The sequence below is a fragment of the Callospermophilus lateralis genome, chromosome 10 (assembly GCF_048772815.1).
Source record: "Callospermophilus lateralis isolate mCalLat2 chromosome 10, mCalLat2.hap1, whole genome shotgun sequence".
Classification (NCBI taxonomy): domain Eukaryota; kingdom Metazoa; phylum Chordata; class Mammalia; order Rodentia; family Sciuridae; genus Callospermophilus; species Callospermophilus lateralis.
In genome coordinates this window covers 21,032,397-21,058,979 of record NC_135314.1, presented here as the reverse complement: position 1 = coordinate 21,058,979, position 26,583 = coordinate 21,032,397, and the positions used below count along the sequence as shown (strand labels likewise).

Below are 26,583 nucleotides of genomic sequence, written 5' to 3'. Positions count from 1 at the left end.
AATTCTATATGCTGCTTATAATTTTATTAATCAGAAAAATATTATGTAGAAATGATACTAATGTAGGTAGGAAAGATGTTTATGAGAGAAAAAAGACTTCCATGAGTTATAGGAATTTAATCAACAGGAGGATAAAAATATTCACACTTTTCAAAACTTAAAAAAAAAGAGTTCATCTCATATACATGCTTCTGCATACTAAAAGTCAAAGTCAGCATAAATGTATTTTATAGAATTTAGCATGCACATTCTTAACAGAATTTAAGAATCCCTGTAGGTTGAACATCATGGTTATTTCCATAGTGAGTTTTACTGATAATACACTTTAGAAGACACATATAAATTTTGTAAATGTAAAGTTTTGAAATCATGGCCTGTATACTTTAAACACTATTTGATATTTGATTTTTAGAATTCTATGAGCATCAATTATTTTCTCTACTGTAGTATATAAATATACTCAAAAGCTAAGGAGGAGGATAGAACCTTTCCACTATTCCTGAGTATGTATACTGGGAAGGTTCTAATGTCTTCTTTCATTTAGTACCGTCACAGGGAAGAGTGAACACTATGAACCTTCAGGATCAGAAGTGGTGTAAGAGACTGACCCCATACTGGTTCTCAACACTTTAATTAAAAAGTGTCAGTTTTGAGAGATTAAGTGGAAAGCCAAGGAAAATATTACCAAAAAGGTCAGGCTCATTGTATTTGAAGATCGGAAACAAGGTCACAGTGTGGAGAGAAGTTGAATATGAAAGAGTGTGGTAGGAGTTGAAGACATATCTTACAGGGTCCTATGACCCTTGAGAAGCTTATATCACTTTACTTCATGTGTGTACCATAAAGAAAATACTGCTACCTTTTCTTACTGTTGCCGTCTCATGAATTCTTTATTTGTCCATATATTAATGTCTGATAACTGTAATGTTTACCTCTTACTACTGCCTTGGTTTTATCACTACCGTTTTTGAAAACCACTAATAACAGCAATGCCTAAAATAGGGTATATGTATTCCCAAGTGTGCGAAAGAATAAACCATAGGGTACATAAAGATAATCTAGAAAATGTTTTTCATTTCTTTAGTCAAATTATCTTAATCACAATAAAATCTGGTTGACAGCATTGTATATATTTTAATCACAATAAAATCTGGTTGACAGCATTGTATATATTTGCATACCTATGGATGTATATGCTCTTTTCATATGCATATGCATTGTATACATAGGTATCTGTGTGCCTCATGTATCTTAATATCTTAACATTTCTTTTATGTCTTATCTCAAACCACTCTACACTATCACTTGGCACATCCAAGCTGGTCCACTTAAGATGTCAAATGCAATTTACTTTCTTATGGCTTTTCTTGAGTTTATGCTATTCCTTCTCCCATGCTATTTATATCTTCCTTTCACTCTCCAATATAAATCCTAGCTTTTATGTGACCTTGACTGGATTATTTTAGGAGTGTATTTTTACCCTTCTTTGCAACTCTTTAGTAAGTATTGCTTATACCACTATTTGAACAGCTGTCGGGGACTGAACTCAGAGCCACATCTCCAGACCTATTTTGTATTTTTTAATTTAGAGGCAGGGTCTCACTGAGTTGCTTAGTGCCTTGCTTTTATTGAGGCTGGCTTTGAAATCATGATCTTCCAATCTCAGGCTCCCAAATTGTGTGCCACCATGCCTGGCTGCTTTCCTCTTAATATAATCAGAGGAGTCACATCTCCACACCTTGACCACACACCAGAGAGCTTTATTGTGTGGAACTTTTAGTCTTCTACATTAGTTTATATGCTTGAATGGATAGCTTAATTTTGTTTACAAATAGAGTTAAACAATTGTTAATTCTTTCTGAACACGTATAAATTTTCACCATGTCTAGGTCAAATTTATCTAAACCATCCAAAAAATAAAATTTTGTTTATTTTATTTTACTTTCTAGAAATGAAATCCACAAACTTTTCTGGGAATTTATATTTTGTAATTAGTAGATCTCCAAAAGTAACTCGAAGACATAAATATAAAACTTCATTATACCTGTCAAGGTTAAAAAAAAATCCAGCCTGCACATAAATACACTCAGTAGTAAAACAGTGATAGCAGTTTGTCTTGCCCTAAAATGCAATCTTAATCCCACTCTTTAGCCCCAAAACAGCAATAACCATTGTGTAGCATGTCTGCTGCTACTGGCTTGTTAAAGAAAGAAGGAAATCTCCTTTGGTGACAGGACAAGTTTTGGTAATTTGCACAGTTTTGACTACCATATGGAAAGCATATGATTATGTTCTGTGAAGCTGTTTCAACTTGAAACTCCAAGACAGAGGTCTTTATTCCCAATTGAGTGTTGTTGTGACACATAGCAAGAGCTTTGGATTTGAGTCTAGAGGCATGTGATATTCAGCTTAGGGTAGTTCTGTCCTGTGCCTCCATTTATTCATTTATTTATTCATCCTACATTCTATACCTTCTCTTGCCTGTCTTAACCAGTGATTCTCACTTGATACTACAAACATATGTCATGTCTCTTCCATTTCTGCTTGCTCAAATTAAGAATAATGAATGTTCCTGTTTCTTCATCTTAGGAAATAGTTTAGTAGTGACTTCATCTCTTATGGCATGTAATTTGGAGCAGTTATTTATCCCCCTTATAGATATGAAATGAACTAATATGAAATACAGAGAGAGAGAGAGAGAGAGAGAGAGAGAGAGAGAGAGCAATCTGCCAAAACAAACATTGGCATTTATCCCCATTTAAGTTAATAAGACCTTGGAAACCTAACCTGATTATGGTAATAGGTGATGGGACCTTTTGAGACACAACTAAAGTTAAAACCCATAAGCCTGGGTCCTGAATACAATGAGCTTGTGGATTTTATTTTTCTTTTGTCTCTTCTTTTTGGGTGCAAAGAATTAAAACCAGAGACTATGGCTTTGTAAGAAGAGATGAGACGTAAACTAAGTTGTCTTGGTCTTACACATAATGTAATATGTACATATTACATAATGTGGTTACCATGTGATAACCTACACTGCACAATGATTTGTAGAGTCTGCATTAGCAAAAACAAAAACAACAACAAAAACAACAAAACACCTCACTAGATGAGGACATTAGAACCATCATTCTTTAAAATTACACATCCTCTGGTATTAGATTATAGGAATTGCAAAAGAACTAAGAAATCCTGTGTGTGTCATATATATAATCATGTATATCATTACATATGTTAGTGTAATATATATATAGTATTTATATATGTAATAGTACATATGCAATATGTTTTTTGTATGTATACATGTATCTATGCACATATGTGTGTATACCTATATATGATAAAAAATGATTCCCTACTTGATTATTTAAAATCAAATAATATATACTGATAAATTTAACAAAAATTTTGAAATTACCTACCATGTCTAGGTAGATTTTAAAATTTTTATGGCTAGAGATAATGAAGAGGAGAAAATATATTTATGAATGACAGGTAAAATATCAATTTAATATGCATAACAATAAATTTAATATATGAAAATGTATATTTAAAAGTTAGGTAGTACTATATATTATGAATGGAACTCAAACAGAGCAAAAATATGGTGTGTAAAACAGAGGTAGGAGTGGGGACCAATTTAGTAAGTGGTAGTCAGGATAGGAGTCTCTGAGGAGGTGACATTTAGGCAGAACCAGGAAAGAAGTCAGGGCATGATCACACAATTGAGAAGAAACCTGTCCTGGGCAGAGGTCCGCAGGAAAGCAACTCAGGTTGTAGTGGCATGATGAAGGAGTAGAATTGAAGGAAGTATGAATAGCACAATGGCCAAACCCCAGGTCCAGCAGGGTCTTGTAAATCAGGGGATAACTTTACATCTTCCTGGTTCCTGGACAGGCATTGCCAGTCTCAAAAGTAATCCTCTCAGGCATAACCAGTGAGGTTATTTTTTAGTACTGGTATGAATAAAACGTGATCTTGTGACAGACGGAGGTAGACCTTTTCAAATTCTCCTTTATTACTTGAAGCAAAACTATGATGTTATAAAAACAAATGCAGTTAGTAGAGATTAAGAGTTCTTAGTGTATTGCAGCATTTCATATACGTTGTCTTTCAACTAAATAAATACTTCCATGGTATCTTTGAAATTTCCTTTTTTTGTGGTAGTTATTGAAATTTGCTTTTCGGTTCTGCATATTCTAGAATTAATCTTTATAAAATGATGTTTATGGTTATTGCTTTTTTGTTTGCTTGTGTACTATTAGACTGTTCTGATTCTTGAAATACTGACAGTGACAATAATCCAACATCCTGTGCATGTTCTTTTGGAATAGCTGTATTGTAAAGGTACGTCATGATTTCCCATGCCTAGGATACCTACTTAACACATTGTGAAAATGTATTGATCTGACTTTATGGAAACATACACACATATACTCAGATACATGCACAAATATCACACAGTATCATTGCTAATTATAAATTATATGATGACTTTTTTCATTAAACAACTAATGTCTACCATACATTGAGCAGTGTTTGTGGCACTGAGAGCATGAGAAAATAGTCCTTCTCTGTAATATTTTTTGTTAAATTGCTTTAGTGTGATCTGTATGTGTGTATGAATATTAGAACATTATTTTTCCTGATTTTGTGCTAATTAATTTTAATCACACAAATTCACTCAATATTCCATAGTTTTTATTTTTTTTATTTACCTCTTGGTGAGTTTGAGATGTGGTTTTATTCTTTCAGGTGTTACTATCCCCACCTTACAAATTGGTGTAGCTACTAACTAGAAACACCTGCCCTGCAGTTCATATATGATTGTGTTCAAAAGAATAGGTATTATATTTTCAAATTATAAACTCTCTTGTTATTGTTTCAAACGATAAAACTTTTACTAAATTTGATCTTTGTGATATTTAGTTAAAGAATTTTCAAAATAGTCTCAAAAGTTGTGTTTTGCAAAAGAATCTGGCTTACTATAAGTTTCAGCCTATTCAATCATTTAATAGCAAGAAGCCTTAAAAAACAGCAAGTCATTAAAGAGAAAACACCTGCTCTGTGGTTTTGTAGCAGATATCAAGTATTCAAATTTCTTAATAAATAGGAAAGGAATTATATAACAGAACCAGGTTGCACTTGCCCTTCTAATAAAGCAGGTGGTTAGTACCATTATTTGCATTTTTATAGGCCTGATGCACATTTTGCTTCTCTATATACATGGAAAAATTATCACAAATTTGCCTAAGGATAGCAATTAGGATTAGTAATTCATTCTCCTTTGCATTTTATTAAGATTTACAAAATACAAGTGAATGTCAAGAGGGAAGATTTTAATTCTTTTTATACACAGCATTATAAATTTGTACAACAAATTAAATCATATGATCTCCTCAACCAAATTCCACAGCCTTCTACTCATTCAATGTCTCTTTAAAGAGAATAAGTTTTCTTTTCAAGAAAAATTCTAATTTTATTTCTACTATTTGATGATTGAATATAGACAGACAATCCCAAGCCCAAAGTTACTGAAGTTGGATCTTTTCACTATTTCTCATTTTCTGTTCACAAATTTTGTATCCAATCAATTGAAACTCTAATTTATGAACATTAATTACTTGAGCATTAAAACACAAGGTTCAGGCTATATTTTTAAACTTCAGAGGGAGTCTCAGGTGTCATTCAAACAAGTGTCTTCAGTTTGTGTGAAGTGTTCAAAAGAAAACAAACTATGCCTACAATTGCTTAGCTATTGAATTATCATCCCCATAATTTGAATCCTCCAAAGACATATCTTAAAATGTTCATGTTCCAAATAATTTAAAACCTTTCAAAATAGCCAGACATATAATATAATATTTTCATAAAATGTTTGAACAATTATTTACAAGTATTTTTTTCAATTTTTAGTGGTATGTAAATATCTTGGTAACCATTTATATTAATTCAGTTGAAACAATTGAATTCAGATTGAAAATTAAATAAACCTGTATTAAGTAACAAGTTAGAAGAGAGTTTACATATTTCTGAATAATTAGAAAGAGTAGTATATTTATGTGTCCAGAATTTTATTGAAAAATAATAAGAAATATATTAGAACTATTGGAGATGCTTTGACTAGCTATAGAGACAGATATTTATAGAAAGAAGTTTAAGTATTATGATACTTTCTAAAATAATATTCATATTACTTTAATAAAAATTAAAGATAATTTTTTTAGAGACACTAAAATACAGACACAAAACATAGCCATGCCCAATTTAGCATTGATGCACTGATTATGAAGATAATATTCTAAAAATATTTGGAGGGTTCTCTGTGTAATTTGGTAAGTTCTATAGTAATGAATATAAATTATAAAGCAAGAATTGTTTATGCCTAATTCTTTGGAAATATATTTGAGAATTTTCAATGAAATATATGAAATTGATTTATTCAGCACTTTGAAAGAACAGAATAAATTTTACAAAATGTACAAAGAGCAGAATAGCTGGTAAGTGCCTCTTTTCTACAAGAGGCCTAAGATTCAGGTCTCTTATTAATCAGTCTGATCTGTCATTGTTCTGAGTCTCCCATCTTGCATTTTAACTATGCTTATAATGTGCTTCTGTGAACTATAAGGAAAATCACTGAACTGCTTTCATTTTAGAGTGCTAGGAATTCATTAAAATCATCAGCATGCATTTACATTGTTTAGTCTAATGAAAATTTAGAAACACATAATTAAATAAAGTATTCCAAGAAGGGCATCATATTTTCTAATAATTTGAATTATTTTTTAAAAGTACCTCATACTACATGCAAATATAAATTCAAAGTTCATTAAAGATCTAAAGGTCATAACTGAACCATAAATCCATAAAACTACTAGAAGAAAATTGGTACAGATTGCATTTTTGTGTTCCTCCAAAGTTCATATGTTGAAACCTAATTCTCAGAATTTTGGCATTTATACGTGGGGCCTTTGGGATATGATTAGCTGATGAGGACAGAGCCTTTATGAAAGGGAGTAGGACATTTATATAAAAGGAAGAAAAGTGTTGTACTGTTCCTTTCAATATAAGAGGAAAAAAGCTATCACAACATACCACATCTCCTTGCACCCAAAGCCCTTAATCTTGGCCTTTGCAGTCTTGAATTCCCATTTAACTTTTACATTCAGATGGGATCTCACACAACAGTGAGATAGACATCCTATCAGATATAAAAATGTCAACATAGGGATGTAGGCAACATGAGTAAATATGGTAATAAGAAGCTTCCAGAAATACATAACTCCCCCGTAACTAATTCCATGAATATTGAAGAGAAGGAAATGCTAGAGAAATAATTTTAAAAGCCAGGTGTTAAAATGATTCATGAATCAAAAGAAGAACTAAGGAAGGAATTGAAGGGAACATTTAGGATATTAAAGAACATTTCAATAAAGAAACAGAGATTCTGAGACAAACAAACAAAAATCTTGGAAATGAAGGACACAGTAAGTCAAATAAAAATTTTGTTGGAGCTGGGGTTGTGGCTTGCCTAGCATGTGTGAAACAATGGGTTCCATTCTCAACACCACATATAAATAAATAAAAACAAAGGTCCATTGACAACTAAAAAAAATAAATATTTAAAAAAAAAAACTTGTTGGAAGTCTCTCAAGTAGGCAAGATCAAAAGCAGACTAGAAAACAGAATTTCAGAGCTTGAAGACAAAATTGATAAACTTATACTTATATTCAGCTAATTGATGAACTTATATTCAGCTAATAACAAAGAAAAAAAAACAACTAATAAACTATGATTGATCAAAATATACAAGAACTTTGTCTGGCACAAAATTAAGAGGCCAAATTAAAGCTCATAGAGATTAAGAAAGGAGCAAAGATACAGGCTCATATACTGAAAATGATTGCAGTGAAGGAATGGCAGAAATTTACCCAGACCTTGGGAATGAGATGGATTTTTGGACACTGGGGACATTTCAAACCCCAAATAGACAAGAACAGAAAGGAACATGTTCACTACACACATTATAGATAAAATGCCAAAAATACAGAACATAGAAAAAAATTGAAAATGTACAAGAGAGAAACCCCAAGTCACTTACAAATTTGGAATAATAGCGCATATTAGCAGAAACCCTTAAGACCCAGAGGGCTCGGAGGATATATTTCAAATCCTGGAAGAGAATTTCTGCAAACATAGATTACTACATCCAGGATGATATCCTCCAGAACTGAAGGAAAAATAAAACCTTTCAAAAAAAAAAAAAAAGCATAAACTAAAGAAAATTATGACTTAAAGGAATTAAACAAAGACAAGAGGACGAAAACTATGAAGAGCTGTGGCTCGGTGGTAGAGTGCTTGCCTAGCATGTAGGAGGCACTGGGTTCAATCCCCAAAGCCACATAAAAATAAGTAAACATATAAATACAGGTATTGTATCCATTTACAACTAAAAAACATGTTTAAAAAAGAAAACAATGAAGAAAACTCTGGAAAGGATGAATCTTATTAGAAGAGTATCAGATTGGATTTTTTTAAAATGCCAAATTTTATGTTTCCTGAAAGAAATAGCATCATTGGAAAAGACATCAATACAATGAATGTTAAAGTATAGAAAATAATATTCCATGCAAATGTAATATAAAAGCAAGAAAGAGTAGCTACTGTCATATCCTACAAAGCAGACTTCAAGACATATTAGTCAGAAGTGACATAGAAGTTTACCAGATTTTGAAAAATGGAAAAGGCAAGATATAATAATTGTAAATAATTTTCACCTAAACTTTGATGTACCTCATTTCATAAAATAAATACTGCTACACAAAAAACCTCAGACTGACCCCAATGCAATATCATCAGGTAACTTCAATAGACTTCTCTCCCTAATAATTCATCCAGATATCAAAACAGCAAAGTTACTAGAGAGTTAAAATACACTATAGGTCAAAAGAACTCATCTATAGACTATTAACATCTAATAAGAATTGAATATATTTTCTTTTTAGTTGCCAATGGAACTTTCTCCAAAATAGATCATTTATTGGGCCCCAAAACAAGTCTTAGCAAAAACAAAAATGTTGAGGGCTGGGGATGTGGCTCAAGCAGTAGCGTGCCTGCCTGTCACGCGCAGAGCCCTGGGTTTGATCCTCAGCACAACATAAAAATAAAGATGTTGTGTCCACCAAAATCTAAAAAATAAATATTAAAAAAGTTATCTCTCTCTCTCTCTTTAAAAAAAATGTTGAAATGATTTCTTATATCTCATGGATCATAATGGAACAAATTTATAAATCAAGAACATGATAAATGTGCAAAAACTATCTAAAAAACATGGGAATTTAATAACTTTTTTTAATGATGAGTGATCAAAGAAATCAGAGGCAAATTGAATAATTATTATCATCAAATGAGAATATAAATATAACATGCTTGAATTGGGATAAAGTAAAAACAGTTTTAAAGAGAAGTTTATATCCATGAGGGCCTACATTAAAAAAAATGAGGAAGATCCAAAATGATGAATCTCAAAACCAGTATAAAAAAAGAAAATAAAAAGAACACAGCTGAAACTAATAAAATATAGAATAAAAGAACAATACAAAGGATTCATGAAACAGAGTTGACTATTTAAAAAGATACCCCCCAAAATAAACACAAGTAAGTAATAGAAGAGGAAAAAGACCCAAATTAATAAAATTGAAGTTGAAAAAAGAAATATTACACGAGTCATCACTGAAATCCAGGTAATCATTAAGAACTGTTTCGAAACTTATATTAGGAAAATTATAAAATCAGAAGTGGCTCAACTTCTAACACATATGACCTCATATAATTAGACCAAGAAGATATGGAAAACCTAAACAGAAGAATAACAAGCAATGAAACTGAACTAGTAATAAAAAACCTCTGATAAAGAAATACCCAGAACATAAGGATTCATTGATAAATTCTACCAGATCTTTAAAACTAATGCCAATGTCCTCAATTATTCTATGAAATTCAAAGGGAAGGAAAACTTCTAAACCCATTATATGAAACTAGTATCATCATGATTCCAAATTACAATAAGGTCTCTTCACTGAAAGAAATCAATGTCCTTTATGAACATAAATGCAAAATGCTTATTAAATATTAGAAATTGAATTTAAGAATGCCTTAGAAAGTTCATACACCATTATCAAGTTGGTTTAATTTCAGTGATATAAGAATAGTTTAACATACGCAAATTAATAAAAATAATATGCCACATAAATAGAATCAAGGACAAAAATCGCACGATAAAATGGATGCAGAAATAGCCTTTGACAAAATTCAGCATTCCCTCAGGATAAAAACTCTTAAGAAAGCAGGGATAGGAGAACTTAACTAATTATCTTAAAGACTCTATATGACAAACCTAAGGTCATTATCACACTGAATGGGCAAAAACTGAAAGCATTTACTATAAAAATCAAAAAAGAAAATGAAAATGTCCACTTTCATGACTCCTATTCAATAAAGTCCTTGAAACTTTAAACAGAGCAATTAGGGAAGAGAAGAATTTAAAGGGATAACAATAGGAGATGAAGTCAAATTTTCCCTGTGGTATAGATGACAGTGATACCAATGGTTACCAGTAAGGAGTTCCCTCAATTGTTGAAGTTGAAGATTAGAGAAGCACACTGAGGCAAGCATATAAAGCAGGGTTTATTTAAAAAGGGGTAACATAGACTTTTCCCTCGAGGGAGAAGGGGGCTATAGCTGGTATTCTGGTGTCCCCAGAAGTAAAGTGTTCTGCCTTTTTTTATGTGTCCTAGGCTTCCTTTGTTCTCCTACCTTTTCCCCTTATTTTTCTCCTTCCAGCATTGGAGACTAGGCCCAGGACTAGGCCCAGGAATGCTTGGTGGAATGGCCAAAAGGTGGGAAACAGGTGGGCTGAATGGGGAAGGGCAGAATGGAGTAGCCCAGGACACCTTCACAACCTTACAGCTACCTGTAGGGAGGGGCAATTCCCGGGACAGGTTACCTTGGAAACAGGTTGGAGCAGGGGCAGGTTCTTGAAAAGGGTGGAGGAAGGGCTGTGAAGGAATTAACTTTTCAATCCCTCAGGGGAAAGTCTCCAACTTCCCAGACTCACTCAAAATTGGCCTCCTTGATAGGACCTGACTTGATTTACCTGTCTACTGACTGCCTGTCTAATTCTGACTACAAAAGGATAGTAAGAAGATCCTTAAAACTTCACCAGATTTCTAGAACTAATAAACAAATTTAGCAGTAACTGGATACAAAAGTAACATTCAAATATCAATTGCTTTTCTATACACACCAATAATTAATCTCTTGAGAAAGAACTCAGGAGAGCAATGCTATTTAAAATAGTGTAAACAAAAAAGAAACTAGAATACTTGGAAATAATTCTAACTAACTAAAGAGGTGAAAAGTCTCTATAATTACAAAATGCAAGAAAAGAAAAAAAAAAGACACGGGGGGAGAAGAAGAAAAAGAAGAAAGAAAAGAAAAAGAAATCAAAGAGGACACCCAAAGCTGAAAAGACCTCCCTTGTTTATGAATAGGCAGAATTGATCATTGTTAAAATGGCCTCACTATCAAAAGTGATCTACAGATTTAATGCTATTCTCATCAAAATACCAATGTTATTCTTCTCACAACTAGAAAACAACAACAACAATGTATCTAAAATTTATATGGAAGAAAAGAACCAGAATAGCTAAAGTCATCTTAAGTGGCATCACAATACCTTCCTTCAAATTATACTAGAGTCATAGTAACAAAAAAAACACCATGCTACTGGCATGTAAACAAACACATAGAAGACACATAGAATAGATGACACAGAGACAAGACCAAATACTTAAAATGATCAGATTCTTGACAAAGGTGCTGAAAACATACATTAAAGGTGTATGTGTGGGGGGAGAAAGACAGCCACTTTAACAAGTGGTCCTAGTCAAACTGGATATACAAATATTGAAGAATAAAACTATATCCCTCTCTCTCAGACTACACAAAAATCAACTCAAAATGAATCAAAGACCCAAGTATCAGACCAGATACTTGCAATTGTTGAAGAAAAAATAAGGCATGCATTTAGTCTATAGGTCTGAATAAGATGAACCATGGAGGTTTGGAAATTACAGAATCAATAAATGGGTTGGCATAAAATTTAAATGATTCTGTACAGCAAAGGGAAAATTTAATAGAAGGAAGATAAATCTTATGGAATGAGAGAAAAATTTTGCCAGCTTCCCTTCCAACAGAGAATTAATATCTAGAATATATAAAGAACTCAAAATCTCAGCATTATTAAAACAACCCCATCAATGAATAGACAAATGGACTTAGCTAACATCTCAAAAGAATGTGTATAAATGATCAACAATTATATGAAAAAATATTCAATATATTTAGCTGTCAAGGAAATGCAAATCAAAACTGAGATTGTATCTTATTCCAATTAGAATGGCAATCATGAAGAATGCAAATAAAAATAAATACTGGGTAGGATTCAGGGAAAAAGGAATTCATACATTGTTCCTGGGGCTGTACATTTGTATATGAAAGTGAGTATGGACAAACTTCAGAAGACTAGAATGAAATCACCATATGATCCAGCTCTACCACTCCTTGATATTTATCCATAAGAATTCAAGTCAGCATGTCTTAGAGATATGTGAATACCTATTTTTATAGCAGCATAATTCACAACAACCAAGTTATGGAATTAGCGTAGGTGTCCATCAACAGATGAATGGATAAAGAAAATGTGGTACATATACTTAATGGAAATGTATTTGTCCACAAAGGAGAATGAAATTATGTTATTTTCTACAAATTCATGGAACTGGAGACCATAATTTTGAGTGAAATAAGCCAAACACAGGGAATTTCTTTAAGTTTTGTGTCAAATGTGTAAATATAGAGGGAATTAAGAAAAAAATGGACACCATGAAAGTACAAAGAAAACCATCAGGTAGTAGAAGGGGATCAGGGAAAGGGAAGGGAAGTGGGTTTGACAGGTTCCGAAGAGTGAAATTGATCAAATTATAGTTTTATATATGTTTGAACATTCCACAATGGAATTTAACATTCTGTATAATTAATATGCTTCAATAAAAAAAGCACTTTGAAATGAGATTTAAAAAGATGGCTTTGCTTCCCCCAGATAATTTTTACTTAGAGAAGTAAAATGTGCTTGAAAGGTTCAGCAGCAAAATAATAATGTAAATGAGAGATAACAGACAACAGTTTTAACAAAGGTGCCCTTTAGCCAGTTTCTTTATAAGCACTGGTCTTTTTTTTTTTAATTTGGAAGATTAAAAAAACCTTTACTGAATTAATATTTTACACACAAAGTGCATGGACTACATGAAAGCTGGCAACAATATTTACATACAATTCATATTTTCATATGAGTTTTATAATAAAAAGCTTCTCAAAGATAGCCAAATGCAATGATAGAATATGATCAATAACTCAGAAAAAGTGATGCATATAGTTTATCAGGAAGTTTAATAACAAAAAGTATGTTCAGATCTTTTATAGGCACAAAAGAAAAGGAATATTGTATTACAAATGCCTAACTTAAATCTGCCCATCTGCCAAAGTAAAAATTAATTTATCGCAGAAAAAGGGTTTCATAGTATATGAGTGAAAAGTCATTTTCTAGTTGTAGTCAATCATCCATAAATGTCCTAAACACTTTTAAGAACCTACTGTTTTAGAATCTAAAAGGAAATGTATTCAATTATATACCACATACATACTGGAACTTGAAAAAAATTTATCAATTGAACTCTTCCTGGTTAAACACCTTAAAAAGTATTCCATTTGAAATGAAAAAAAAAATCTCTCAACATATATGATTTTTATAAAACATATTTTGTTTGATTAAAGTGTTTTCAAGTCATACTTTTCATATAGGTGAAGTTTGTATATTTCAGCTAGGGCCATTCCACTTCAAGAAGTAATATGTACCTTGTGTAAAAATGTCACATTAGTTAAAACTCAGTGTTAAATTGTTTAATTTACACATACTTGTGATGGAAAAGAACATACAAAGCAGTACAATAAGTAAGTACTGGATGTTTAGAAGTGCTAACCTGAGATTTTATTGTCATTGGCAATTTTTTAAATAAAAACCTCACAAAAATAACTCAATTATTAATTATTTCTATTATTTATTAACATATATACTTATTAATTTATTTAGAATGGAGGATACATCTATAAAGGCTATTTATATCAAGGTGTATCTCATACAATATTATATGACTCATACAAGTCTTGAAAGAACTTTTAAAATGAAGGATCATATTCTTATGAATAAAACTATTGGAAATTTGAAATACACTAATTTGTACAAATGTGAAATTTTAAATTTCTAAGGTAAATGAAAAAACACTGAACAGAGATAATTACATACATAAAATCTTAAAAGAAATCTTAAGACACTTTCTATACCAATGGATTATTCCTGTAGTCATTTTTTTCATGTGTAACTGGAATCAAAATATTAAAAAATTCAACACTGATAGAAAAAAAATTCAACATTGATAGAAACAGTAAAATGTACTTTTATTATTATTTAAGCCTGTTCCAATTTCTTGCAGGAGGGAACATTTCCTTCTAATTTAATAAAATTAAAAATTGTATTGCCTTGTTTTTATTTGAACAAAGACTGAATCCTCTCTGGGAAATTTACTTCACTCAGTTTTCCGATCTGTCTTATATTTCTAGCAATTGTAGTTTTGAATGATCCAGTTAAGCTTTGTGATTTCTTATAGCTCAGAATTATTCCATAGTGTTCGTGTTTGGCAATAGAAACAATCCCATTGTAGGTGAGTGATATAGCAGTTTGACCTTGAGGGAAACCTTATCTGCTTACATTGAATGGCAGAAAAACCCCATGGAGTGATCCAGGATTTAAGACCTGGAGAATAGGAATAAATTTAATATCACTTTAGAATTTGACTCAGTCTAATTAGTTAACACATAAATAATTTCTTATGCTCTAAAGTTTGTAAATGAATGTTTCTTAGCCTCTGCTTCATTTCACAAAAGGAAGATACTTATAACATATTATCTAAACTAACAAAAACTTATTTTGATTGGCTCCCTGTAATAAAGTCCAAATTCCATATACAGAATAGAATTTCTTTTATTTTTCTCTCAGCATCATTTCCATGCTTATAAAAACACTGTAAGGGTTTATTTTTTTCTGTCATTTCCCCCAAATAAATATTATTTATTTATTATACATTTTTCATTTATACCCAAAGGATATTTATGAAACTCAGTAATATTTAAATCAAAGAAAAAACATTAAATTAATTAGGAAAAACAGCTGCTTTGTAGAGTTCATCCCTGTGCCATAACAATGAAATCTAGTTGACTGTGTATAAATTTCAGAAGAATTGCACTGTGATTTCTAAATCATGCTAACTTAATATAGCTATAATGTGTATTAATTTACAAAATTTGACCATACAGAACTTTTACTATTTTATAATCTAGTTCTACTTCCACCTAAATTCTTAGTTTGAATTTCTAATAAATTATAGGGAAAGCACCCACCCTACACCTCAGTTTGTAGTTCCATTGTTCTATTGTATGGTCACATTTAAGGGAAAAAAATGTGTTCCATTAACAAGCTTGGTAATTTGAGGCAAGATTCTATTATAGAGTACACAGCCTTTTGTATTTCAAGTGGTGGTTTACTTTCAAGCCCTAGCTTGAACATGTTCATAAACCCTGTGTTTGGTAATATGCCAGTAAATTATGGATGATTTATGTATATATCCTCTTATTTAAGAAAGTCAAGGCAAATTACAGTTCCAGGTTGGCCTCCCTGGAATTTTTTCCTTGTCTTCTCTTTAATTTAGTTCATTTATGGTGTTCTTTCTATTTCATACAATGATCTTTATTTTCACAGAATGTGAATAAGCCTCATATAAGGTCTATTATACCAAAACCTTTAAATTCAGAACTCAACACTGAACCGACGTCTTGTACATGATCTTTGTAAAACTTGCATCAAGAGGTTTACTTTCAAGCCTTTCCCCTGTAATTTTAAAGATCATCTATACGCCCTCCCCTCATTCAGCTTAAGGTTAAGTGTTTTAGCCCACTGTTATAACAGGTTAACCTTTATTTTTACCCACTTTGCTCCTCTCCCCTGCCAATTACTTTGCTGTGAAACTTAGTAACAGGGAAACCTTGATGTGGAGAATAGAAGGTGAGGAAACAATCAAATTGTAAATAAAAAAGTAGTTTCCCTTGGAAGCCCTAGTGAGACACTCTAGACTTGTCATAGCCTCTATGAAATGTTTGAAAAAGGAGAATGCTGACCAGCTGGCTAGAAAGAACTTTTGCCTGAAATAAGCAGATAATTCAAGTAAAATGTGAAAAAAAAATTGAGGGGTGTGTGTTATTATTGTTAAAGGAAGTACAAACTTGATTTTCCTCTGATTAAATATGTTCTGATACTTTAAGGGATCTGTTATTTTCTATTTTTAGCCTACACCTAGTATGTGATCTCCACACTTCTGATTTATGAGGAATTTTGTTTGCAATTAAAATTGTGTGCTTCAAATTCTGTGTTTTCTAGTTGAATTGTTTTCAAGGTGAATCATTGAGTATGAACATTTCCAATTGCCCTGATTGATGTAACTATGAAACAATTTACTGCATGCCCTTACAATGATGATCACAGCTACAACTGTACGTTACAAAAATCTGGAGAAACATGAAATATTGATGTTGTTAGTAACAGTAAACTCTCATATATTCTTATGTAGCAAATACTCTAATACTCTGTAGATTATCCATGTAAATGGTGATTAATATTTTAAGTGAATATTACTAGAAGCATATTTAGCAGTTATACATAGTTTTTAGTCATCAGACATATAGAAAACATGAATCACTTTGGAGCTACATATGATTTTGTATTATCTCACAGACAGCAGATAATATTCCCATTTTCATAGGTAAAGGATGCATGGTGGTGGGTTTTGCACCAACTATAAATCATTTTATCTATATATTTTTTAAAATTGGTTTTATGCCTTTGTTCATGACATTTAATATGAAAGTCTATTTAAAAATTGATAGGCCAACTTGGCTATAAGACTTGCTTGGATCCAGTCAATGATGAGACCAGGCCCAAAGCTCCATGACTTCTTTCAGAAGTAATGCATCATACTGCTGTGTCTTACTTCAGAAGTCATTGCAGTCAGAGATCCTGGAGTCTTCTCACCTAATGTGTCCATGCTACATCAAGTCATGCTTCCCTGGGGGAAAGAAGTGTATCATCGAATACTGACATCCCCTTTGCTTTTAATTTTACTTAATGCTTATTACCAATCAAATTGACAAAATAAGATTAACTTTTGAAAAAATGTTTTCTAATTAGTTATACATGACAATAGAATGCATTTTGACACATACACAAATGAAGTATAACTTCTCATTCTTCTGTTTGTACATGATGTGGAATTACACTGATTGTGTAGTCACATGTGCACATAAGGTAATAATGTCCAGTTCATTCTACTATCCTTCCTACCCCTATATTCCTCCCCTTCTTTCACTCCTCTCTGTCAAATCCAAAGTATCTCTATTCTTCCCTAGCCCTGGCCCCATTGTGAATTAGCATCTGTATATCAGAGAAAACATTCAGCCTTTGGTTTGGGGGGGATTGTCTTATTTCACTTAGCATGATATTGTTGAGCCCCATCCATTTACCTGCAAATACTATATTTCATCCTTCTTTATGGCTGACTGATATTCCATTGTGTGTATATATACCATATTTTCTTTATCCATTCACCTGTTGAAGGGCACCTATTTGGCTCCACAGTTTGGCTATTGTGAGTTGAGCTGCTATAAGCATTGATAGGGCTGTATCACTGTCATATGTTGATTTAAAGTCTTTTGGGTATAAACAGAGGAGTGGGATAGCACTGTTACTTGTGAATTCTTGGTAATGCTGGCTTTGAGTAGAAGCTTTCCCTATAAATGTCAGAATTCCAACTTCTTAGCATTTAAGATACAAATCTAATTTAGATTATTTCTTGTTTTCCATAATCTACATAACAAGATCCATGCAAGCAATCATCTTCTCTACATTGTAACTACATTTTTTTTTTTTCTGGAGCTCATATTGTATGTTAATTGATTCCTGATCATGAACTGGAGTTGGCTTTCCTGAAAAATCTAATAGGAATCATTGTGTTCAAGCCATTATTTTCCCATTTATCCTTTTAGCTTCACACCAGTCAATTGTCTGTGCCAATCAGTTTTCCCTAATTTCTCTCCCTTCAATATGACATTTTGTGTTATAATCTGAGGCTTAACAGGTGATTCACTCTCTCAAGAGCAGTTTTAATTTCCTGGTAAGTTAAAGAAATAGAGATATACAGACATGAATTTTTCAGTTGAAAATTTATTCTTTCTGCCAATTTTAAAACATCTCTATGTGATTACATAAAATCTGGTTAAAATTAGAAGAAACTATTTGAAATATTTTCACCACAAATTAATGGTAAGTATTTGAGGATATAAACATGGTTTTCTTTATTGAACATTAACAGTGTATATATGTGTCAAAATAAAATATGGAGCCCCTAAAATATGCATATTGTTTCAATAAAACAAATTAAGAATTAAAAATCAGTTCTGGTTGATATATAGACTCTGCTCTTAAGTAATATTTATCTGGAGTTCCATAATTTACATATTTAATTTTGTATTTTAGGTGAAGAAAGATCTCTACAGTACATTCAACAAATTATTTTTCTTTTATAGAGCTTAATGAATAATTCAGTGAAGATGTAGTAATTACCAATATGAAAAACTAAACAGACACAATGATAAGGAATATTTGGGGAAAGAATGGAACAGAAGTACCAAAACAAATTTATTAAGTGTCCTCAGACATTGTAAAATGAAAATGTCATCTAGTGAATATATATGACAATGTAATCATCTGAAAAATGTATTATTACTTTGGTATTTTGTTAAATGTCAATCATTTTTCACCCACAGTTTAAAAACTCAATAGCATTGAAAATATGGTCCTGATTACTTATATAATTCTATATTTCATTTTGTGATTGATTATATCTTCTATTATGAATTTACTTTTGACTTGTTTCTATTATGTAAAGCAGACATGATTTCCTTTTGATTGTCATTAAGACATGTCCTTTTACACTCATAAAATTATTGCTCTTTATCAAAAGAGACTAAAGATAGAGACGTCTATGTAAGTTTATAAGTTTCATCAGAAAACTTGTGAAGGTATAATATTTTGAAATCCACACTTGCATTCAACATTATCAAATCACCTTTACTTCCTTGTATCTTTTCAGGTTCTTCCTTTTTATTTGTCATGTTGAATCCAGGACTAGTAGGGTAGATTACCAGATATATATATGATATAAAGTTTATATATATATATATATATATATATATATATATATGTATATATATATATATATATATATATATATATATAAGTTAATATGTTGCAGTGAAAACATGATCTCTTCCATTTGACCCATAAACTTTCCTGTTTTATTTTTCTTCATACATTTGGGCACATACATTTTGTTTCTGATTGCAGGGAAAAATCACTGTAACTTTAAGAAATTCAGAGGAAAGGTACTGTGAGAATGAGGAAAGAATACTTTAAACTAGTATTAAAAGTAGTTTGATTTCATTTGAGATTCTAAAATAAATGATCCACTTTTACTATGTATTTGATTTTGTGACACTTCTTTAACATAACTGATGCACCTCACATCAGTGGCCAGTACTCTATATGTTGAATTGTATGTCTCTATTAAATTTTATAGAAATAATTGACTTAGAATCCTAATCCTACTTGCCGTCTCTAATGGGATACATATAGAAAAGATTATTTATTTACCACATTCCTATTTCTTGGACAATATAAAAATGAGAAATATTTTATTTTATATTATCTAAGAATATGTATCGCAAAAAGGAACTTAAAATTTTTTTTAATGAATGTTATTATTTGGGATCAGAAAGCTAAAATAGAAGTGAAGAAGAGAATTTTATAGATTATTATTTTCTAATGTGACCATCCTTTTTTTTAGGTAGTTTACAGAAATATTTACAGTGAAATTATATATTCAAAATTGTAACAAGCTAATCTGTTTTCCTTATTGAAACACATTACACATAGGTATATATTCATATATTTATATGTATTTTTTCTTTCAGCAATGGTTGTTTTGAGCAACCTGGAACCAAATACAACTTATGAAATCAGGGTTGCAGCTGTGAATGGAAAAGGGCAAGGAGACTACAGTAAAATAGAAATCTTCCAAACATTGCCAGTTCGTAAGTAATCATCTATGTTTTGCTCTGTATTTCCCTTTTCTTCATTGGCAATTTTAGTGGAACCTTTAAATACAGGAGTATGTTTTAACACTTTGGGAAAATAAATCATGCCTCTGTTAAAGTGATTTCTAAAGATGGTAGCATCTTTGTGTTATTAATATAATGTTGCTTTAAAGGTAGGCAAAAAAGGAAAGGAGCAGTGAAATACATAGCCTAAAATTTGCTATCAGGAGATTTTCTATTCACCAGCTAATTAATTGGATTTTAGAATTCAAACTTTATGATGTGAGATAGTGGAAAATGTTTATTTAACATAACCAATATTCTGTTCTTTTGTTGAGGCATGACTGTTCCCTTTATCCCTTAAGTGACACAAAAAAAGAAACATTCAGTTAATCAGTTACAAAAGTGACTACAAGAGAAAACAAACTGTGTAACCTTTTCTTTATAACTATGCTGTTCTAAGGTATTTAGTTTATGTGAAGTTATATGAGAAACCATAGTGAATATGGCAGAAGACTTATAAAATAAGTGCATACAACCACCTATCAGATACACCTATCAGATACACACATTAGCCTAAATAAATTCTTACCTTAATTTTGACCAAGAAGTTTCTATTGATTCTTCTTAAATTTTTCAACCATACCTTCACCTTCCTACCTTCCCACTTTCCCTCCAGACACAGCTTTGCCTGGCCCTTGCCTCACCCATCCTCCACTGCTGCCCAAAAGCCCTCTCCATCTGGAGGTTGAATAAGAGAAAGGATGTTTCCTTTCTCTATAAAACTCTACAGTCTGTTTTGATTTCTTTACTTCTGGTGAAACCTAGGGTCACTGTAAATCAGTTCACAATGAAGACATGATCCCTTCCATTCAAGTCTGGATGATCTCTCCAATTTTACAATTGGGCACATATTTCTCCCAAATACCATGAATAATTTGTAAGCTGGTACATCGGATCTTTAAAAAATCAGTATGTATTTAGCTGCTTCTCAGGATTTTTTGAAGTAAAAATGAAAAAAATAAATGAAAAGTACTTAATATATAGTCAGTGATTATTATTGATATTATTACTTTTGCATAAACATTCTATTGTAATCAAAAACAAAAACTAGTAGTTCAGTATGTTTAATTCCAGTAGAACCAATATTACATTTGTTCTGAATTTCATTTTTCAAAGGAAATATGAATTGAAATGAAATAATAATTTGATCTATCAACATCAACAATGGATCTATTTAACAGTTAAATGTATGCATCAATATTTAAAATATATTTGTAAAGATTTCACTTCTGAAAATATAGTTTCTGCTTCATAACATTTCAAATATTGTTATTAAAATTATTATAGTAATGCTATTAAATAAATTTGTAATATACAACATGGAAATTCTCAGTTCTGATTTAGAAATTATATGAAACCACCTGAGATTTATAATTCATTTTAAATACTTTGGTTTCCCCTGATAACTAACTACTTTTAATAAATTATTGCACTCTTCTTTACAGAAGTTTCAATTCACTTAGCCAAAATATTATTCTATTTCTTACATACAAATTATGTTGGATCATTACACCTATGTGCTAATTTAATTAACTTTTTGGAAATTTATTCTACAGTTCCTTGATTCTATTTCAATATAGCTATAACATGTGGATCTATTTTTCTACTTATTTTCTATCTATGTGCCAATGTATCTCATTGTCATATTGCTTTAGTAACCTACTTTTTTTGTTTTTGTTTTTTTATTTATTTGGCACTGGGGATTGAATATGGGGTTACTGAAACGCTTCTTAGACCTTTGTATTTTATTTTATTTATTTTGAAGCAGAGTGTTGCTAAGTTGCTAGTTGCTTAGTGTCTCACAAAGTTGCTGAGGCTGGTCTTGAACTTGCTATCCTCCTGTCTTAGCCTCCCAAGTTGCTGGGATTACAGGTTTGAGCCACCATGTCCAGCTGTGACCTAACCTTTTCTAAAAGAATTTACTTACTTACTAAAGGTTATAAATACCACATTAGATATAAAGATAACTTGCTGAGAAAACAAAACTAATCAAACAGAACCAAGTTTCTGCAGACCAGCAGCATGCAATCCTCTTCACATTGTTGTGCTTGTTTGTCTGCCTTGACATTCCTCTGGGTGAACTGGTAATGACAGTGTTCTGAAACACAGAAAACTAAAGTTTGTGTTTTATCCTTAGTTTTACCCTTTCTGTAACCACACTCATAGCCATAACGATATCCTTAGAGAACTGTAGGGAACAGAGAGATGCCACAGCATGCCAAGCATATCAAATCAGTGACACACAGCAGAGAGTCCCCATTCCAAGTCACCAAGCAGTAATGGTATCCTTCCTTAGAAAAGTTTTACACGTAAGTGAATCCTTGTTTTATTCAAAATTTATTAGCATCTCTATTATGTCAAGTGTACACAAAGAATAGTATCAAAGGCAAATATATGATGAAACTAAAAATAGTACAATACTGAAAAAAAAAGAAAAAAAACAGTCCAAAGAATTGGAAATTACAAACTGTTAGAATTTACATCTATGAAACACAATGCTGATTAAAGCAGGTAACAAATTTTGCAATGTAAATTTACATTAATAAGTTACTTAGGATTATATACTATTTATAAGAATAGAAATAAAATTTTACATTTGAATAATCAATACTGTCCTCAAGCATTTGCACATCGATATAAATAATATGTCTCACCACAATTTTGGCATGATCCTTCCAGATTTCTGAATGTTGAAGAATCTCAGATAAGTAAGTCAGACCTGAGGTCACATCATAACAAAGAGCAAATATCAAGTGTAGAATCCAGGAAAATATATATTTGATAATATGACCATGTTCCTCTTATTAAAATGCAGTTTCTCTAGGTATGTGGCATGTGTGCAAATGAAGAAATGTTGTATTGCGTATCTAGGTGAACCAAGTCCTCCATCCATACACGGACAGCCAAGCAGTGGGAAGAGTTTTAAACTCAGTATCACCAAACAGGATGATGGAGGGGCCCCTATTTTGGAATACATAGTGAAATACAGAAGTGTAAGTACCTTATTTATTATTATTTTGTATCAGATGTCTCAAATTCTACTGACACTGAGTCACACTATGTTTATAGATCAGGAAAATGTATATTCAATCCTGATATTCATTATTATAAATTATTTTTCCCTCTTTGGTGAAATGTAAAAATGGAGTTTCAAAATAATCTCTTGGATTGCATATTCTAATTTCTCCGTGTGAAATATTAATTGGCAACATGTCAGAAAGAACATACCATTTTTCTTATTTTTCTGACAAGTTTCCCAGCGTATTTTAACTTTCCATTACACTTGATTTTAGTAACTTTGGGAAATATCCTCTTGTGCATTATTTATACTTTGGATAGAATTATTAGCAAATCACACCTCAGAATAAGTTATTATAATCAAATAATTAGATTACTTTGTCCTTAACATTTATCAAAGAAGGAGCACAATAAACTTTAGGAAACAGGATTCATTTTCCTCAAATTTAGTTAGCTGTAGTTAATAAATGAAGTCTAGAGCTTCACGAGTACTGCTGACAGACATGGGGGAAGGGTGACATTTGCTGGCTATAGAGTGCCGAGATACAAGTGTCCCCATGGACTTTACCTCTTTAGCTGACAATGATACCAAAAGCCATTTAAACCTTTTCCATAAGTAACATTGATTGTGGCTGCTATAAATGGGTTATAAAGCGTGCTTCTTAATAGCATGTGGAAAAAAATACCAATATTTTCCTACAATCCGCAATATTCTAAATTATAATATTGCTCTTCTACATTTAAACACCTAAGTTTTGAAAAGTGATAAAAGAGGACTTTAATTGTGAATGCCTTGCTTCCATGTTTACTTCTATATTTCATTTCAGTCTTTTCAATTTAGTATTAATAATCCCTTCACAAGACAATTCTTTGGTCCAGATTTCCTGCTGAAAGTGATGGGCAGCCATGAGTCTGTTGCTTACTCTGCTGTGCAGGCTTCATTCCTTGACAACAAGACAGCTCTGAAAGCACTATTGGTCTCTCAGGGGTGTGAGAGTGTCTTGTCACTTAGGCCAAGTCCCTTGAACATTCTCATTTGTTCATCTGGAAGTTATATGGAAGACAGAGATTTCTCTCTCTAAGGCACATTGGCTTGCATTAAATTGATGAATTGAACTGGAACAAGAGGCCTTCCATGCAGGTTATAGCCAACCTACAATACACCTGGAAGAACTGATGGTATAATATACAGGTATACTCTGACAATGTGTAAAGAACTCCAGTCACATCCACTAGAGAACATTAAAATGTAATAACTAGGGCTGGAGTTGTAGCTCAGTGGTAGAGCGCTTGCCTCACACACGTGAGGCCCTGGGTTTGATCCTCAACACCACATAAAAATAAACAAATAAAGATGTTGTGTCTATCTACAATAATAATATTTTTTAAAAATGCAATAACTAGTTGTGAGGATATGTCATATATTTTATGTATATAATTTTTATTTAAAATTAAAGCTATATTTGATTATCTTTTCTAATAAGTTGATAGTGGAAAATAGCACAAATTCAGTGAAACCAGACTTGTTGATTTCAATTGAAGATAGAAAATATTTATTATTTTACACTGTATCTTTTCTTCATTTCTTTATTAGTGCCTTTTATTAAGAAATCAGGCATAATTTACAAATGCTGTGATGTTTTTCTGTTGGATTAACTTTTTTCATCTTTGTTCACATTTCCAGTTATCTAAAAGTATACTTCAGTAACTAAGAATACTACAGCACACAGTATGCATTCTTCTCCATTTAATACAAATTTAAGAAATACTATTACATATTTACCCCAAAACTTAAGGGATATCTCATTCCTGGAAAGTGGATTTTATGTAAATTTTACTCTTCAAGTTGATCTAGACTGTTTATTTGATATAATGTACATTTGGGTTTCAGGCAATAGAAAACATAATTAATTGAAGGTATTAAATTAAATTAAGATGATTTTGGTTTTTTTTGGAATTAAATAAGTATATTTGTTAGATAATGCAGAGTTAACATAGTAGCTTAGAAATATATCAGGAATCCAAGCTATCTTTGTTCATACTCTTTTATTCTTAGTATGTTGGCCTTTATCCCCATATAGAGGATGTTCCTAAAAAGGTGGCTTTAGTACATATTCACAATGTAAAGAGACTTGAAACAACAAAAGAAGGGATAAACCAGTCAGCTGAATCTGTCTCCTATTTTAGCAATATAGTGAATCTTTTAGTAAAATAACACCAAGCAAATGAAAATTTTTTCTCATCATATAGAAATCTATCTGATGACCTTTTTAAATAAAGTGTTACTAATGTGAGGATTGAGCTGTTAATGTGATCATTTTTATCATTTTAATGGTTGCCACTGATAATGCGTATCTGAAAGGCACAGAAGTGGCATTTGGGGAGGTTTCATTTTGAGGATCTGAAGCTCTATCAACCAAGGCAGAATATTTCACATCACTGCCTCCCATTCACTGCACTGCTGGTAGTAGCCCCAGGCAATTTCCTACTCGGATTTGTAGCCAGTTATAGTCACAAAATGTCAATAATGACATTTCAAACATTCAGGAATATGTGTGTGGGGTGTGTGTGTGTGTGGGGGGGGTGTATATATATATAAATATAGTTTATTTTAAAATAAATTAATATTTAAAGTTTACTTTGCACTTATTTTATTTCTTTAAATGTGGGTTACAATTTAGCTTTCCTGAAAAGGTTGTATGAAACACATCTAGATCCAAATAATTACGCTGTTAATCATAATGAGATTAGCAAAGTAAGAAAGATGCAAGTTTACATAATGGTTATCAACAAATTTTAACTTTCACATAGTTGATATGACAGAGTTAACTTAAATTAAGATGATTTTGGTTTTTTTGGAATTAAATAAGTATATGGATGAGCCTTAGCTTAAAATTTAACAGTTACCAATTTTATCTTAAGTAAATGTCTATCTTCCAATAATATCTTATTTTTCTTACTATTTATCCAACAATTTTGTTTACCCCCCAAATATTTATTCCTACCCAGTTCCCCTCCTCTTCATTGCCAATTTCCACCCTTTCAAATTCCAAAAAATACTGAAGGTTCCGTTTCAATATTATAATGGAAATGCTTTATTGCATTAATTTAAAAATAACTAAATTA

At 31.6% G+C, this 26,583-nt stretch overlaps 1 protein-coding gene across 1 annotated transcript in view; it reads left to right on the top strand.

Moving 5' to 3' along the window:
• The window catches only part of Ncam2 (neural cell adhesion molecule 2), a 233,167-nt gene that overhangs the window by 151,753 nt on the left and 54,831 nt on the right, over positions 1-26,583 (top strand). Inside the window, exons 13-14 of the mRNA XM_076866974.2 lie at positions 20,254-20,373; positions 23,311-23,432. Of these exons, the coding sequence (XP_076723089.1) occupies positions 20,254-20,373; positions 23,311-23,432 (242 nt within the window). The remainder of the gene's footprint in view (positions 1-20,253; positions 20,374-23,310; positions 23,433-26,583) is intronic.